At 45.2% G+C, this 19335-nt stretch overlaps 1 protein-coding gene across 1 annotated transcript in view; it reads right to left on the bottom strand.

Annotated features, from left to right (window-relative positions):
- PTCD3 (pentatricopeptide repeat domain 3) overlaps positions 1-19335 on the bottom strand; it is a 367594-nt gene that overhangs the window by 11354 nt on the left and 336905 nt on the right. The window contains exons 21-23 of the mRNA XM_085642617.1: positions 16768-16916; positions 14603-14644; positions 7709-7867 (exon numbers count right to left, since the gene is read on the bottom strand). Of these exons, the coding sequence (XP_085498743.1) occupies positions 7709-7867; positions 14603-14644; positions 16768-16916 (350 nt within the window). The remainder of the gene's footprint in view (positions 1-7708; positions 7868-14602; positions 14645-16767; positions 16917-19335) is intronic.

Here is a 19335-nt window from a genome sequence, read left to right as displayed (position 1 = left end):
TGTGAATAGATTCTTACAGCAGTCCCCACTCCCGGAGGAGGGTGTCCACCTTCTTATATCAGAGAGTCTTACAACACAGAGCGCGCAAAGTGGCCCTCCCTCCTCATCCCGGAGTCCAAGCAATAATGCTTTGCGAAAGTATGGAGGGAGGCCCAAGTCGCGGCTTTACAAATATCTGCCACAGGAACACCCCGGGCCAAAGCAGATATAGATGATTTCGCTCTCGTCGAATGAGCTCTAATGCCCTCAGGAGGAGTCTTACCAGCCAGGGCGTAGCAGATCTTAATGGCAAGGATGATCCATCTCGATAGTGTGCGCTTGTGCACCGCTCTACCCTTCGAATGACCAACGTAGCCAATGAAGAGTTGATCATCTAGACAAAAGTCTTTAGTCCTGTCCAGATAATAACTCACAGCCCTCTTCGGGTCCAGGCGATGGAGTCTTTCCTCCTCTTTGGATGGATGAGGAGGTGGATAAAAAACAGGGAGAGTAATAGACTGCCCCAAATGGAACGGAGTAACAACTTTTGGCAGGAAGGCAGCCCTGGTCCTGAGAACCATCCTTTCAGCATGTAAAGTAAGAAAAGGGGGTTTAGAACTAAGAGCTTGGAGTTCACTCACCCTCCTTGCCGAGGTTATGGCTACAAGAAAAACCACCTTAACCCCCTCGCCGCGGCGCATATTCCGCCGCGGCGCCGGGGGGGGGTGCGGGGTGAGCGCGGCGCCGCTATGCTCGTGACGGAACCACTCCGTCATGAGTCACGGGCGAGCTGTGCTCATGACGGAGTGGTTCCGTCACAACTCCGCCCACTCGTTAATTCGCCCGCACAGGCGGGGAATCAGCGACGCGTGGGCGGAGCGGCCGCAACGGCCGCAGCATGACGGAACCACTCCGTCATGAGCACATGCCGCCCGTGGCTCATGACGGAGTGGTTCCGTCATGAGCATGCAAGGGGTTAAAGGACAACAGCCTCAAAGGACAGCTATGTAGAGGCTCAAATGGGGAACCCATCAGAAAGGTTAAAACAAGATTAAGGTCCCACTGAGGCATTACAAAAGGAGTGGGAGGAAACATGTTTGTAAGGCCCTTAATAAACCTCAGCACAACTGGAGATTTAAACAGCGACGGCTGATCCGGAAGGCATAGAAAAGCCGATAAGGCCGAAAGATAGCCCTTGACAGTGGCCACAGCACAGCTCTGCTGAGCCAAGGAAAGAGAAAACTGGAGCACATTAGAAAGATGGGCTTCTAAAGGGTCAATGGACCTCTCTCCACACCACTTTACAAATTTCGACCACCTGTAGGAGTAAATGGACTTGGTGGAGTGTCGCCTGGCCGATAAAATAACGTCCACCACATCAGGTGGGAGAGAGAAAGAACTCAGGTTGCCCCGTTCAATCTCCAGGCATGAAGGTGTAAGCTCTGGAGGTGGGGGTGTAGAACCTGCCCCTACGACTGCGAGAGGAGGTCTGCCCTCAGAGGGAGACGGAGCGGAGGGCACGAGGAGAGGTGGAGAAGATCTGTATACCACACCCTTCTTGGCCAATCCGGGGCGATCAATATGACTTGGGCCCGGTCTTGGCGAATCTTCCTCAGAACCCGAGGAATCAAGGGTATGGGAGGAAACGCGTAAAGGAGTTGTGAGCTCCACTTCCACTGAAACGCGTCCCCCAACGCTCCCTGCCTCGGAAACTGGAGACTGCAGAATGACGGGCAGTGCGCATTCTCGTGAGCGGCGAACAGGTCCACCCGAGGTGTCCCCCACGTCCGAAAGACGTGACGAACCACCTCCGGATGGAGCCCCTACTCGTGGTCGGCGGAGAACTGCCGACTGAGACTGTCCGCACGTACGTTCAACACCCCGGCCAGATGATTTGCCATCAGACAAATCTGATGGTCCTGAGCCCAGGACCATAGACGTAAGGCCTCTCTGCATAGACCAAGAGACCCCACTCCTCCCTGCTTGTTGACATACCACATCGCGGTCGTGTTGTCTGTCAGGACTTGAACCGACTGACTGCGAAGAGAAGGGAGGAAGGCCTTGAGCGCCAAACGAATCGCCCGCAACTCCAGAAGGTTGATGTCAAGCAACCTTTCCTCTGGAGACCAAAGACCCTTGATCTCCAGGTCCCCCAGATGAGCACCCCACCCTAAAGTGGAGGCATCCGTTATCACTGTGGCCACCGATGGAGGCAGATGGAAGGGCTTTCCTTGCGATAGATTGCCCTCCACGCTCCACCAAGACAGATCCGCTGCAGCTTCTCTGGAGATCTTGATCGACTCCCTGAGATCCCCGTTGTGCTGATACCACTGCTTGCGGAGGCACCACTGGAGCGCCCTCATGTGCCAGCGTGCATGGTTGACCAACAGATTGCAGGAAGCGAACAGACCGAGCAGGCGAAGGACCTTCAGAACTGGAACAACCGCTCCATTGTGGAATAAAGGGACCATCTCCTGAATGTCGAGAATTCTTTGTGGAGGAGGAAATGGTCGACACACAGAAGTGTTCAGTACCGCCCCTATAAACAGGTTGCGTTGAGAGGGCACCAGGTGAGATTTGGGCACATTGATCGAAAAACCCAAGTCGAATAACAGCTGAGATGTTACCTGCAGATGATGCTGCACCATCTCTGGGGACTCTGCCTTCAGAAGCCAGTCGTCCAGGTAGGGGAAAACTGGAATCCCCGACCTCCTGAGATGAGCAGCCACCACTGCCATCACCTTTGTGAAGACTCGAGGTGCGGTAGTAAGACCAAACGGGAGGTCCGCAAACTGGTAATGTTGCGACCCAACCGTAAAACGGAGATACTTCCTGTACGACTTCAGGATTGGGACATGGAAGTACGCGTCACCATCCAGTCTCCTTGCTGCAACGCTTGAAGAACCTGCGCAAGGGTCAGCATCTTGAATTTCTCCTGTTTCAGGTAAAAGTTCAAGATTCTGAGGTCCAGTATCGGACGCAATCTGCCGTCCTTTTTGGGAGTCAGGAAATACCGGGAGTAGCATCCTTGACCCCTTTCCTGCTCCGGAACCACCTCTATTGCACCCTTTTGAAGCAAGGCTAGAACCTCTTTCTGAAGGAGAAGCAGATGGTCCTCTGAGCAGTAACCTTGGCAAGGAGGGTAAGGGGGAGGAAACTCCCGAAAGGGAAGGGCGTACCCAGTCTGTACGAGGTTCAAAACCCAAAAGGTCTGTCGTAACAGACTTCCAACCCCGTAGAAGGTAGGACACCCGACCCCCCACAGGTCTTACATGATCCGGGATGGGGGATCTAGGGCTGCTTCCCTGAAGCCTCATTGGGAGCAGAGGAGGAGGAAGAAGCAGAGGGGTTGCGTCCAGAACCTCGCCGACCCCTTTGTCTCCCTCTATAGGAATTATAGAGGGGATTCTGCTGTTGTTGCTGCTGCTGTTGCTGCTGAGGCTGTCGGTAGGAGCGAAAAGATGACCTTCCAAAGCCCCTAAATTTTCTAAAAACAGAAGCCTTTGCAGGAGCTTGCAGACCCAATGACTTTGCTGTTAATCTGCTGTCTTTAAATCTTTGTAGAGCAGAATCTGCCTTTTCACCAAACAACTTCTGCCCATCAAATGGCAAATCCACGAATGTGGCTTGAACATCCGCGGAGAATCCTGACGAACGGAGCCATGCCTGCCTTCTTGCAGCTATGGACGAGCCCATAATCCTTGCCACCGAATCCGTCGTATCCAATCCCGACTGGATCACCTGTCTGGCTGCGGCCTGAGTGTCCGAAACCACCTCCAAGAAGGACGCCTTATCGCCCTCCGGCAGCTTAGGGACCAAAGACTTCATTGAGTCCATCAATGCGTGCACGTAACGCCTCAGCAAGCACGTGGCATTGGAAGACTTTAATGCAATACTCCCCGAAGAGAAAGTCTTTTTAGCAGCCTGGTTCACCTTCTTAGACTCACTATCTGCGGGAGACTTAGGGAAAGCCCCCAAAGCATGCTTCGAGCAGGATGCCTGCACAACTAGGCTCTCTGGAGACGGGTGTATAGATAGAAAATCCGGATCCCCAGGCGCCACCCTATACCTTCTTGTCACCTGTCTGGAAACCGCCGGAGAAGAAAGTGGTTTCCGCCATACCTCCATAACAGGCTCCAAGATGGCCTCATTAAAGGGCAGTAAAGGCTCTGAAGTGGAAGTAGGAGAGTGCAGAACCTCTGTCAACAAGTTCGATTTATACTCTGCCGAGGGCAACTGTAGATCTAACAGCTCTGCAGCCTTTTTGATAACAGTATGGTAGGGAGCCAGTTCTTGTGGTGGAGAGGATCTTGCCGATGTGTGTTCCCATTCTGGGGTGGTGTCTAGGCCACTAGCCTCTTGTATGCCCTCAAAATCATCAGAGGATGTGTCCACCTCACCTTCCTCCACCTCTTCTCTGTATCTTCCTTCTTCCAACACCCTTTGGGCCTCCCTTCTCGATCGAATACGGGGAGCCGGCGTCGACGACGTCGTACGCAGCGTCGGTGGAGCCAGAGGTGTTGGAGTCGGCAGCACCATAGACGGAGTCGGCGGCGCCGGACGCAGCGCCGATGGGGTCGGCATCGGCGTCGGGGAAGGCTCTGAAGCAGGTCGATCCATCCGAAGCCGTGACGGATCCCCAGACGGCGACGGAAACTGCCACGAAGGCGCCATCAGCAGAAAGGGCATGAAGGGGGCCTGAGCATAATGCTGCGGCACCCCCAACGAATAAGCCATGTGACCCACGGGACCAGTTGGTGCTCCGGATGGGAAGGCCGCCCTATTAAAAATACCATACATGGCATTTAAGAACGGAGTAGAATCAGTACCTGGAGCAGGAAACTGAGGATAAGGCACTGAACCTGCATCCCTCTGCGGAGTATTTGGCTGCGGTGCCGTAGTGTCCTCCACCGCAGCCATAGACTCTTCAAGCGCAGGAGTCGGTTCTTCCTCCCGTTCCTGATCCGAAACATGCGACTCCACCCGATCCGGAGACGACGCCGGAGACGGCGCCGGGGACTGCGCCGGTGAACGCTCTGGAGCCCGCTTCAGAGACGGAGAACCACCCGGAGTCTTAGAGGGAGAAGGAGAAGGTGAAATGTCCTTACTCCGATGACGCCGAGGTGAAGTCGACCTCGACTTCCTGCTCTTCGAGGACTGGCGTCGTGAAGAGTGTTTTCTTTTTTTATAATGTCTCCTTGACTTTGACGACCTCGAAGTCGACGACTCCGCCCTCGATTTCTCTTTCTTTCTCCCTCTCTTCTCCATAAACAGCTTGGCTTTTCTTTCCTTTAATGCTTTAGGATTCATCCTCCTACAGCATGCACAGTCTTCGACATCGTGGTCCGAGGAAAGGCACCACAAACAGTCCTCATGTGGGTCCGTCATGGACATATGTCTGCCGCATTCCCTACAGGGCTTAAAGTCCGACTTCCTCGTCGCAGACATTACAGAATTTTGCCACAGAAACACCTTACAACTACAAAGTAGCAGGAGTACTGGAAAAAACCATTGTGCGTCGACGGCGCGGAAAAAAGGGAACTGACGTCATCACGCCGACGTGGGCCTCTTATGGCTCCGGTGACGTCATACGGAGTCGCGAGCGGAGCCTATGTATTATGACGTCGCCCACGTCGACGTGGAGTGCTGGGGAAGAAAAATTCCGTGGAATGCTGGCGCAGGGGATATTCACAAGGTGAGGAATCCACTGGCAGATGTATCCATCAGAATGGCAGGGACCCAGCAGACATCAAGTTAGGTTTCATCAGATGTCAGGCTAAAAGTGAGGGGTAACCATGCAAAAAGGGGCACTTTCCTACACATCTCGTTCCACTAAGCCGTGTCATAGTCGAAAAGGAGGCCGACTGAGTTGGCTATCCTCCAGTGAATAGCGCTCCCTACCTCCAACCTCTTACCAGCAATGTCCAGCCACTTGCTCTCCTTTATAGGGAGGGAAGCTTTGCACATTGTCTCAGCAGAAAACCGCTTGCGTGCTGTATAGGCGACAAGTGAGTATGCTGGGACATGACCCTTGATGTAGGCCAAGTTGTTGGGAGAAGGCTTATATATTTTTTCTACCTCCGCCTCAGAAGCTTGGCGTCGTTGACTTCAATACTAGCAGCCTTTACTGAGGTCTTCGTTCAAGGGCTGGCGGTTGGTGAATGAGACATCTTGTTTTTCTTCCTCCTGGTCTGAATCGGAGGAAAAGTTCAAACACAATTCATAGTTTGTAATAGGAATCCATAAAGATAGGTAGCCCATGATGGACACAAGAGTTGTACTGACTCTTTACTGCATATGCCCACCGCAATTTTCAAAGCCAGAGACCAGTAGGAACCTTAACTGTATCTAGAAAATTTAATCTGTGACCTGCCTGAAAACTGGTTACTGTACCACTAGTCACCACTGACTGGAGCACAGAGACTCTTGGCATTCTTAAAATATGCTAGACTTTACTTGGGAGGGACCCTTGCTTGTGTAGCCAGTTTTGGGTAGCGAGGAGATTGTCATTTTCATCCACTCCAGTGCCAGTAATAGGAGGTCACATTTCATCATTATCTCTGTAAATGGTAAGGCCATTGTCTCCACTTCTAGCATCGGTCAAACATGGGAGACATGAGAGGTGGCAGGTTGATGCAGAAACACGCAAAACAAGAAAAGGAGCTGAATGACAAACGTTGCACTGATTTTAATGTTTGGTGGCATTTCATTATGCGTTGTAATGCACTGATGAACGTTTCCAATGGTAAAATCCTGTGGTTTTTTTGTGTTTCTGCACTGGTTAAGAAAAGTTTGTTCTGCGATTTGGAGTATTTTTAGTTGTTGTCTAGTTGAATTGAGTTTTCACAAGAGTAGCCTTTGTAGACACAGAAAATGGACTTGGCAGATGACAGCTTGGTGAGCTAGAAACATAAGTATGTATCCTGGGTGTTTACACAGAGCCTAGCACAGCCCGAGCAGTGCATCACCACCAATTTGTCCAGCACTTCCCTCTTTGTCACATATAGAGCCACATCCAGTTTCCACAGCAGATTATCTAGCTTTTAAGATCATCAAATGTTTTAATTCCCGTCTATGTTTATGTTACTTTCTTCTAAAAATAACAAAACTAATACATATTTACGATGTGACCATGATCTGCAATATCAGTTTTCTGTGCGACTGGTTTCACTAGCCTGCCATTTAAACATCAGCCAAACAAGTGCAATTTTGTTTTTTTAACTTTCTTTCTTTCGAACCTCCTACCTTCCAATGTTCAAATTATGACCCCCAGTATGGTGTCTAACAAAGCCACATTCACCAACATGAAGTTACATGTGAGGGATCAAAACACAATTTAATGCACATTACCTATCCATGGAAGGCAATTATCACACACAGTTAAAAAATACATTTGTTATAAAGCTTGAGATAGTGGTTCCGATTATGATGTGTTCGGAGGTTTCACAGTCAAAGTTAAGGAAAACGTTAAGCATATTGATGAGAGAAGCCTAACTTCAAGATGCAACTTAAACGTATGTAGAACAGACACTGCTAAATATTTATTTGTAGTCAATATGGGAGTCATTTACATGGACTGAACTATCAAATAAAATGTAAGACATCTCTTAACAAGTCCTTCTCCCTGCAAACATGCTTTCTTAATTGGCACATTCCACTGTTTTAGTTCAATCCCCAACTGCAAATCTGGGAAAACTGAACAATACTAGCAACAAAACAGTGGGCTTACCTTTGTTCCTCGGACAGAGAGAAATCTTGCATTACTTTTTCCGCTAGGGTGCCTGCAGATGGCAAACCAAAGTTGGCTGCCAGCTGAACAAGCTTAACTGCTTGCTCTTTGTTACCACTCTGCTTGGTGCAGTTCAAAAACTCAACCATCACTTCGTTGCTGAAAAATAGAAAAATACGTGTGAATACAAACTATCAAGAGCAAACATTTCTAACCTAGTTGTGTTCACACACAAACACAAAATATACAAGATTTTTGTTGTTAGTGTACTCACAAAGGGAACTTAATTAAATTAGAATGAAACTGCAAAAAACAATGAAAAAATAACGATGTTAGAGTGATTGGGTCTCAATTTGTCCATCGTCGTTAAAAAGTATGGAACTGTAGTGTTAGGCTGATGAGAGGCACCACGTGTTTCACCAGCAAGGATTATTAATCGATAATGGATTAACAAGCACGAAGTATATGCCGAAAATATGTAGGTGAATACATCTGGGGGAAAACCATGTTATATATTCAAACCATAAGATCTCACGTTTTGCAAACTGCTAAAAATGCATAGTAATCGATCCAGCGTGTGAAATCAGTTCTACAAACGGAGAGGTCAGTACATCATGGACAACCCTGCACTAGATGCAATCAGTTGGTATGGCATGTAGTGTATGTGTATTAAAGGACAGGTAATGGGTGCATGAAAGCTCTCACACTAATGTTAGGTCAGCAGCAAAAGTGCTCAAAAATCGAATACTAGCACAAAGAAAGGGTTCTAGAGAAATAGTGACACCATTGAAATCTGTAGATGTCGGCAACATCCAGAAACTCACTAGCCATGGAGTCAGCAACAGAGGTTGGGAACGTTTGTGTTGGGCCCAAACATGCTTGCTGTATTATTGGTCGAGCTTAAACTCACCCTAAATTAATTACTGATGAATACAAATAGAATCCACAGTTTTTTGAGTACCAATCTGGAATTGTATTATTAACGAGCTTCAAGCAGCATACCGGATAAACGACAAACATAACTAGGCGTACTTACTATAGCTGCACCTATTCAATGTGCACATAGGAGTAAGTTCCACTAGGTAATGGACAAAATGAAGCATAATACATATGACAGAAAACACAACACAACTCAGATACTCCATGTAATCAAATATTACCAAGCTCTCCATTGTTCTAAACAAAACAATAAACAGTACAGTTCAAGGGAACCAAACAGTTGAAAGTCATCAAGCTCACAACAGCATTCCACTCTGCATAAAACAAAATACACTTCTAAGACACCACAACAGTAAACCAGCACCCACCCAATAAATACCCGTAGCTAGTCTAATTTAAAAGGGATACTGTGGACTCCAACAAGACACCAGCTGCAATTATATTAAGACCTGAACCACATACCAGTCCTTTAGATGGAACACACCCACATCTGTAAATATCTGTGGGAACACACCAAGTAACACATGTCCACAAACTAATAACCGCAACTATACTACCGATGATCCTACTTGAACAGAGAAAAGGTTTAGATCCAAGTCAGAATCCTCTGGAACAGGGAATGAGAAAAACGAACCAGATGGTGGTACAATTCTCTGCTACAAGGTAAAATTGGCACAAGGGGTAAAAAGAGGTCTCCGGGTTTAAACTATGCTGCGTTATTAGGGCGGGAGACAAAAGGGGAGGCGGAGTAGCGATTGTCTTTAAAGACTCCGGGGACATAGCCTCTTCAGCATTGGGGAATATGGACATGGTTGAGGGCCTTAATTTCTGTATCCGTACTGGCCCCTCTACCTCCTTCTCAAGCCTGCTGATATATAGGCCTCCTGACTGTCCACCTGATATACACCTGGAATTATGCAACTTCATTGCACAGAAATACCTTCTATCCTCTAATAATTTTACGGTATTAGGGGATTTTAATTTGCACATAAATGACCCACTTGTGTCCCAGCAATGCAGATGGTCTCCTTGACGGAAGGTGCAAATCTGCCCCAATTTGTGAAATTCCCTACCCACAAAGCTGGCCATACCATTGACCTGATATTCTCCAATATCTCGTCCATGAAAATTTAAGAGCCATACCAGGTGGTTTGGTCAGACCATTTTCTCATTCCTTTCTCTTTTAATCTGGCTAAGCCAGACGTATCTGAAAGTGCCAGATACTTTTAAAGAGGAATTGGAAAAAGCTGACAGCTGCATACTTGAACCCGATTTTATTAGCTAGCCAACCGCCCCTATCCCATGACCCTAATGTAGACACTCTGGCCCTTCACGACTGGATTGCCGCCGCAGTAGAGTCGTCGGCACCAGCGAGAGTTACTAGATCCAAGAGGAAAACCCCCTCAGCCCCATGGTTCTCGGAGTCACTTAGGGCTATGAAAGGTAAGTGCAAGCGCTTGGAACGTTCCTGTAGGGTGGATTATGACGCCTCTGCCAAAATGATTTATAAGAAATCCTTAAAGGCTATGCATAAACTCATGAGGGAGGCAAGAAGAGATCACATTGCCAAGTATATTGACTCTTCTGATAAACCGGTAAAAGCCATCTTTGTGGTCAACTCCTTCCTCAAACCCCGTGAGCTGGTTATTGATGCCCAGTCATCGACGGCACTGTGCCAGAGAATTTCAATCTTTTTCAATGATAAAATCAGCAACGTTTATAACTCTTTTGCAGCCACTACCACTACATCCAAATCCGACGTGGCAGTTAGGCATGCAACCTTGTCTCTCTTCTCCGCCTTTGCCCCCATCTCGCAGGAGGATGCAGTGATCCAGGGATGCAAGTCTGGCTCACCAGAAGACCCATGCCCCCCTAAATTGTGGAAAGAGTTGGCCAATCCCACGAGCCATGTGCTGTCTACAATCTGGAATGTCTCTCTTTCCTCTGGCTCTTTCCCTGGTTTATGGAAGCATGCTACTTCCCCTAAAAAAGAAACCAAATTTGGATTTGGGGGACCTGAACAGCTACAGACCTATTTCTCTGTTACCTGCCCCTGCAAAAATACTAGAAAAGGTAGTGCAGCGGCAATTGACCAACTTCATTGAAAATAACTATATCCTGCCCGATACCCAATCTGGCTTTCGTGCAGGGTTCAGTATAGAAACTGCATTACTGGAGGTAGCTGATTCAATTAGAATGGCATTGGACTCAGGAGCCTCAGCTATGCTGGTGCTCCTGGATCTCTCTGCAGCATTCGAGACTGTGGACCACGTAATACTGACTCAGCGCCTTCTAGCCAGCGGGGTTACTGGCTCCGCTTTGGCCTGGCTGAAGTCCTTCCTCGACCGGCGCTCTCAAAGGGTGGCCATACAACCACATCAGTCCACTCGCAAGCCTTTGTGGTGCGGGGTGCCGCAAGTGTCGGCCCTTAGCCCGCTCCTATTTAATATATACTTGGCCCCGTTATTTACTTTGAAAGCCAACTGGGCAGTGAAGGCGATTTCTTACGCCGACGACACCCAGCTGGTCTTCCCATTTAAGGATCAGACTGAAGACTCTTAAGTGCTTCAAAGGCTGCTTAAAGGACATTGCGGGCTGGATGAATAACAATAAACTTAAGTTGAATGCCGACAAAACCGAAGTGATGTTTTTTGGCAAATCCCAGCCACCGCCGGCCGCCCTCTGGTGGCCTGAGGAAATGGGTCCACCTGCGGGCCAGGCAAACAATCTGGGTGTAAAATGGCAGGTTGAACTATCCTTCTCGGCTCAAATTCAGCAGGTCACAGCTACCTATTTTCGTAGCATGAGAAACCTGCGGAAATTTATTAAATTGCTGCCAGAGAGCAGCCGCAGGACTGTAATACACGCTACATTAACTGCCCGCCAGGACTATGCTAATGGCCTTTACACTGGCTTACCAGCCTACCTTGTAAAGAAACTCCAGATGGTCCAAAATGCGGCTGTGAGATTAATCAAATATGTTCCTTTTCGGCAACACATCTCTCCGCATATTAGAGACCTACACTGGCTACATGTAGCCAAGAGAATTAAATTTAAGGACCTGACACTCGCCTTCCAGGCATTTCACGGATCATGCCCTGCGTATCTGAAACAGAGGTTGGGTGTTTACACGCAGTTAAGTGTTTTGAGATCCTGCTTTCAGAATTTACTCTGCACCCCTCGAGTGAAGAAAACCAGGCTGGGTGGCAGATCATTTACGTTTGGGGCGTCTAAATTGTGGAATTCCCTCCCCAACTCCTTACGACAGATATCCTCTGAAATTCAATTCAGGAAAGCAGTCAAAACCTGGCTTTTCAACCTAGCTTCATTTATTCACTCTTTGTTCACCTGTTGCTACAGCGCCGGGACACCTCTTTGGAGGTAGCTGTTCGCGCTTAATAAATGGCAGTATTATTATTATTATGAAGCAAGTCCAGGCAATCCAAGCCCGTAAAGCGCTGTAGCACATTTTTACCCCAACTTATCCCAGTGACCTGAATGCTGCCTATAAAATCAATAAATGCTACCACACAGTAGCAAGTCCAAGTGCACACCGAGCCCAAATCCAGATGGACTAAATGTAATCTGCCATTCACACATCATAATAAAATAAAACTAACCAAATCTAAAGATTCTGTATTTATCCCCACACATTCCTTTGATGTTTAATTTCTGCACGTCTACTTTATAACAAATGTGCCTTCTGAACCATAACCAACTTTAGTGAAAGATCTCAGAAAAAGGCTGATGTACAGTAGGCTTCATTAAAGCATATACCAAGTCTGTGCCTTCAGATTATTTTTTGTCATATCCAGAGCATGGAAATTCTGGCATTACAACTCTGGAACCCTATTGGGAGTATTGGGCTTGTTTTATTGATTCATACAGTTGAGAAAATATTGTGCCGAAAAATTATTTGGGACAGTGTTTGCTTTAAAATTAATATTGTGCATGTAATATAACAACATTTCTTACTAGAACACATAGATTTCTGTTGCACAAATTAAATAATGCACTCAAATAATCAGCCCTACAAGCTTACTGCTAAATTCCTTTTCCATCAAAACAGAGCTATGTAGTTATATAAATCTGGTTATGTTATGTTATGTTATATTAATTTATTATGCGCACAGCTACTCCAGCCAAGGAGCGTCCCGGCGCAGAGACAAGGAGAAACATAACACAACAGGAAAGAAACAACCTAAAATGAACAGCTAAAACAAGAAAGTTTTAATAGCTCTCCGGAAAGACAGCAGATCATCTAACTGACGGACTTCAACTGGGAGGGTGTTCCAAATTAGTGCAGCTTTCACGCTGAAAGAACGGCCCCCCATCCGACTGAGTCTAAATCTGGGGACCACAGCGAGGGCCTGGCCCTGAGATCGAAGACTACGGGTGGGGACATAGAAAGAGATACAATTGGACAAGATTTCAGGGCCTATACCTCTTAAAATTTTAAAGGCCAAACAAAGGACCTTGGTTGGTATTTTTAGTGCTCTTACATTTTAATAACTGATGCTAATTACATGGGTGCTAATTAATTCTCTTACATATGGTCTTAAATGAGCAAAAGAAAATTCTTATTCATTCAGTATGTTAACAGTAGAAAAACCCAAGTGTAAAAACCACTTTCACCCCAAACTGAATGAAGTTCCTCACTTCCAGGTGTCACTAGGCAGTGCGGTGGGTCATCCACTTTACTTGCCAAACTCAAGAGTACAGATTCCATTTCTTAATCCACCATGGAAAAGGACAGAAAAAAATAAATCTGCCACACTCAACTGTGAATCCCATTTTATCCAGATTAAGAGTTTTTTCAGTGGACTTTGCTCTCTCCAATTACCTAGCAATGCAATGTCAAACCCGGGTGCGTCTGGCCAAAGGGTCTCCCCCCTACTTCAATGAGATAACAGGCTATAAACCACTTTCTAAAAAAACACTCCAGGCTCTTCTGCAAGATATAAAGAGACCCTTCAATGCCGCTATTCAAATGCCTTCACTGGAAAATAAATGGTTATTTCCCTGCATTAATAATTCTTCTCACCAGGACCCAACCTGTAATCATAAGCTCTTACCACCTGCTAATGTGTCTCCATGTAACTTCTTTGACAAACAAATAACTCTTGCCAGACACAAAAATCTCAGACCATACTTCGATTGCAAGCCGAACGATAAACTGCAAACAATATTTGTACTTCATGCTACACACCGGCGTCAATTGCCAAAGCATTGCTGTGGAAGCGACATGAGCTAATAACCACCGTTAGTTGCTTTACCGCCTTTTTCGTTTGGATTGGGTGTTTACATGCAATCTGTTTTAGTGCTTGTTATCTGGGAGATTGTCAAATCTTCAATGCCTGCGACAGGCAGTTTCATGGCTTTGGCTCCTTAAGTTATTTATCAGAAAGGAGAGCACTGACTTTTTTAAATGCCATTAGCTACTCCAAACGCTCCCTAGGCTGCTCCAGCTCCTTTATCTGTCTCAGCAGGGATCTCTCTAGATCCTAGAAGTGAACGAGGACCAGGATCTGTTTTGAAGACTTTTTTTTATTTTCACTGTTGCATGCAAAGTCATACTGCACTCTATGCCGGCATCCCTATAAACCAGCTTTACACGCTGAATATGGAGCAAATTACTTTTGGGACGTTCCTTGCCGACAGCCTTCCCACTGAGGCCAGCACTGACTGCCAGGCAGACCAGAACTCATTCCAACTCGATCTGACCTACCTGTCCTTTATCCACTGCAAGAGCGGCAATCTATGCAACAGCACGCCTTATGTAACGTCTTGCTTATAGACTTTAATAACTAGGCAAATTACACCGTGTCAAAACAGAACTACCATAACTGGATTTGTAATTTAAAATAACTATTTGCGAAGATGAGCATATGTGGGGATGAAGCACTCTACAAAGCCTACAATGAATTAAATCTACAAAAATAGCCATCAACTTACCTGGGTATTCTATTTAATTTTTTGAAGAGTTCCAGTATTTTCCTGGTAAAGACAAAAGGCATATTGTGTAAAATTCGAATGCAGAAAAAATTTACATGTGAATGGATGAAATGTATAAATTGATGAAAAACGCTCAATATAGTATTAAAGACAGTCAACAGATTTGAAGGCCTACTGTGTACATGAGCAGGTGAAGTGTACTCTGAAACCCCAGTACAGGATAATCTGACGCTCCATAATAGTTAAACATTTAATAATACTGCCGTTCAGTAGCAAAATCTTTATTTGATTCTTAGTGGGATTTGACATAAATAGCACATTTCCTGCTGGGCAAAAGCCTGCAACCATTCGCGGTACATTTCATAGGCATGTACACATTTCAGAACAACTTCTTAATGCTGATTGTCAGTGGCTTGGAAGCTTTCCTGAGAGTCGTCTCCTCGGGTTTTGTCTGCATCAGTATAAAAAAATTCCTGGTTTAGACCTCTGATGGCACCTTAAAGAGCAAGGGTGGATTTCAAGGTATGGTCATGGTCAGCAGGTGTAAAGTATACTAGGTGCAGGGGTTTAGACGGATGGTTTAACAGGGTGGCGCTACCGAGTCTTTTGGGTCTTCGGTTAGCGCTTCTCACTGCCTAAAACTTCATGGTGCATTTCAGTCAATGTAAGCCAATCATCAACGTTTTTTGCTCAATTAGTAATGCATCCTTCTTTCCGCTCTACCTCTGACGTTTGAGGGGGTTCAGTAGCTTTATTACTTTCTTTGAGTCCGCAAAACCTTTCCTTTTAATTCAACAGGAAGAGGACACTAGCTATTGCTCCCTTCCTCTGAACAGGTGCAGGTCTTGTAAAGTAGGTCAGCAAAGCATAGTTTAGTGGCGGACATCTGGGAAGGAACAGAACTCTGTTTACTTGTCAAACCAGATGCTGCGGTTTTCAAAATATTTTGATTTTATCGGTGTAATGCAGTCCAACACATTTACCACCATTCAGGAAGAGGTGGCGTACGCATGAATCAATGTGGTCACTGAACCATCACTGCCAATTCAACAGCGATGTTGAACAGTACAGATAATACACTTTGATAAGAACAGACTATTTCATATCAAAACAATAGATGTATTAGATCGAGTTACTTGGGATCACCAGAGCAGGACCCACCTGAGACCTCAAAGATCCCTTTCGGTTGCAGACGATATACTTAGACTGTTTTGAAAGTATATGAGATCACAGTTGCTTTCATCACCTAGCAATTAATCTCGTACTTAAACTACAAGCATGGCAAAAAAAATGGTGATAGCCAAATCCAAACTCACCAAAAGACATATTCTCAACAAGGGTACTACGTTCCATCCAGAGATTTAAGTCTAAATCTGGCATTTCAATACAATGATTGAGTTACGCAGGCCCAAACTAACAGTATTCCAAGGGGCGCTTCAGGTCAGTCTGACATCTGCATAACCTACCCACAGCCTCGGTAACAGTCAAAGCCCACAACCTGCACAACTCAACTATACACTTCTATTTCACAACAACTTTAACACCTTATCCAGGACATGTTCCTCAGGCTCCTTAAGGACGTCAGTTCACACTTGGCTATCTTTAACTGCACAACACTCTTCTACTAAGAATTGAACTCTGCATAGTGGCCATGTCGCACAGAAAATATCATGATTAGAACCTTCCTTTCTCATGCACCTGGCCTAAAAAACAGCAGAACTGTGATTGGGCCTGAAGGTCATCCTGCTACCCCAAATCTCAAACTGCAGATCACGATGATGTGTGTTGCCTTACCGTTAACCAACACACAGGCCATAACAAAAACACCTCCCCACAGTCATTATTGACCTCTATCCATAGTTAATAGACAGGGTACCTGGATAAATTAGAGATGCCCAAGCTGGCTAAGCAGGTCTACATTCATGCATGGCAATTAGGCCTATTTGAACAGCCATATGCTCAATTCACTTGGTAATAGACAATAAATGTCAGATTCCTTCCCAACCATTTTGCTAATTAGAAAACCATAAACTACTTCTTCATATAGAAAAGTACAGTACACGATTTTTAGCCAACATAAAATGCTCTTTGTGAGTACCCTCTACCTTAAGCAGCTTATGTCTAACTTTTGAAATCAGTATAAAATAAACTGAAATCTAGCTTACCAAGCTTCCTCTGTTCTTCCAGCCCTTGAAAGCAAAGTGGCAGTATTGGCCAAACTGCCGCTTGTCCACTCCATCGGTGCTCGCCTCTTGTCTCTGATCTCATACGCAGCTTTTATATCAAGCGCAGTATCAGCAAATGCAGCCTGGATCTTAAGAATTTTGGAAATTTCACAATAATCAGACTGTACATTCAGCAATTCAAACAATTAATATCTATATTAGAAATTATTTGGCATGTTGGCAAAGTGGTTATGAGTTGTTGTCAATTTCCTGGGTCTTCCCAAAATCCAAAGATCAAAGTGGCAGATGTACAAAGAGACTGGTCACAAAGTGTGGACGCAAACTGTGCACTATTCGAGACCGGTCTGATTTTGTGGTACCACATGTGTAGTAATAAGTTGAGTGAGGGAGGGTTGGGGAGAGCAATTACAAACCAAAATCATTGATAATTCTTATAGCGATTTACAGTTAGAAGGGTTTGTCACTCATGTTCCGTCCAAATTACGATGTTGCAAAACCCCTTTTGTTGTTCGGAAAGGCTGTTCCGATTCACAAAAGGCATTTAGTAAATCCTCAGATGCAATTTTGCAGCATTAAACCTTGTGATTTTGCTGTGCAGCCACAAAATCCTTTAGTACATGATCATATTCTTTTGATCTTTGCAGTAGAGGAAATACGCCTACTCTCCAAATACCATATTTAAATTGTAAAAGGAAACATTAAGGGAAAAATAAATCTCCATCACACAAGTCCCCTGAACCATTTTTCATATTTTCAGGATAACAAGAGGAATTATTAATTCTAAAATCAGCTGCGATGACAGCTTCCTGTGAATAGTTTGCCGCACAAAACACAAATCATATGTCCAGGCATTAACTATAGGAGATATTTATTCATTATGGAACAACATAATTTCTAGCCATGCACTAACAAATTTCGAGGCCTTTTGCAAGCTCTAGCTACATAAACAGCACTACAGAGTGCAGCATAGCATAGGCAAAAGATACACCCAAATCCATACAGTCATGGTAGAAAACACATATGACTCAAAGTGGAAATGCGTTTTAATGTTCAAAATACAAATACTTGGCCCATAACTATGAAATATGTTGGACAAACATTGTCAACAGTTGTTTAGAAAGGTTACAATTCTAGCAACCAAAAGGCATACAAATGTGCATGATTTTTGATTTCCAACATCCCACACATCCTCAGGCAAAAATAACAAGTTGCCCTAGTTAGACCTGCTGACGTTATCTGATTTAGGCACAAGTCTACAATCTTATTAGAACTTCCAGAAGTGACTTAGAGAAAGAGATTCAAAATCAGCTGTCATGATCCAACTGATGTCCCTACCCCTGCTCCACCTTTTAGAATCTTAGATTTGTAAAGTGCATTCACAAATGTTCAGACAATTTATAAATCTTTTAGATCTGTCGGTACAAATTACTCATAACCAGTTCATCCGATCCTCACAACTATAACTTTAGAGGGATGTCTCTGGCTACAAACATGTATGCTTATGTACTAGTTGTGAGTCTCTAACCAGTTGATCACAAGCTTCCACTAGCTCACAGAACCCTTCAGAGTAGCTCCCACCCTCGAGTTCATTTTTAACTTTTACATTTATGGAAAGGCTATTCTTATTTTACATTATTATCAGGCTTCAGATAGAGCCTGATAATGAGCAGTGCTCCACTCAGATGTATGACCCGTGTGGTCCCAAAAGTTCAGAACTGAAGCACTGAGGTTTTTAACTCTAAAATAAAAGTCGTTCACAACTCAACAGTGGAGCATGAGAACAAAATTATACTTATGAATGCTTTTAAATGAGAGAAAATTAAAATGAAGAGTTAAGTTAATGATTAAGTTAACTCTTCATTTTTATTTTTTCCCTTTCCAAAGTGCAACATTTACAAACAGCAGGCATCTTGCTCCCAGTGGCTGGTAGACACAGTGCCATGTTTATAATACAGCATTTTCCTATAAAATGGCAGAAATTTAAAATGAAGAAAAGGAATATGCTACTTACCAGTATGTATCTGTTCTTGGCATGTAGAGCTGCAGATCTACACACTTTTGCATAGATCGCCATCTGGTGTTGGCCCAGATGTTTGCAGTTTGTTTTTTCTTTTGGAAAGTCTTTGGAAGCCACGAGGTCGGTGACTCCTCCCTTGGATCGTATTGCGCATGGGCTTCGGCACCATCCTCAGATTGTTTTTCGCCAGCAGGGAAAGATGGAGCGTAGTAATCACAGTGAGGAAACCCATGTGTGTTGTATCTAAATAAGATAGACTGGAACAGATACAGGTAGCCGGCGAGGCGGGTGGGCGTGTGTAGATCTGCAGCTCTACATGCCAAGAACAGATGCATACTGGTAGGTAGCATATTCCGTTCGAGGCATATGAGCTGCAGATTACACACTTTTGCATAGACTATATAGCAGTTCCAAACCCTAGCGGCGACCACCGGTATCTGTTACAGTAGTTTGAAAAAGTGTTTTCAGTACAGCCTGGCCCACACTAGCTTGTTGCTTGGTTTGCACATCTACACAATAGTGTTTAGTGA

Source organism: Triturus cristatus, chromosome 2_2, assembly GCF_964204655.1.
Source record: "Triturus cristatus chromosome 2_2, aTriCri1.1, whole genome shotgun sequence".
In the NCBI taxonomy this organism is placed as follows: Eukaryota; Metazoa; Chordata; class Amphibia; order Caudata; family Salamandridae; genus Triturus; species Triturus cristatus.
The sequence above is the reverse complement of the archived record's forward strand: the minus strand, read 5'-3'. Positions and strand labels throughout refer to the sequence as shown.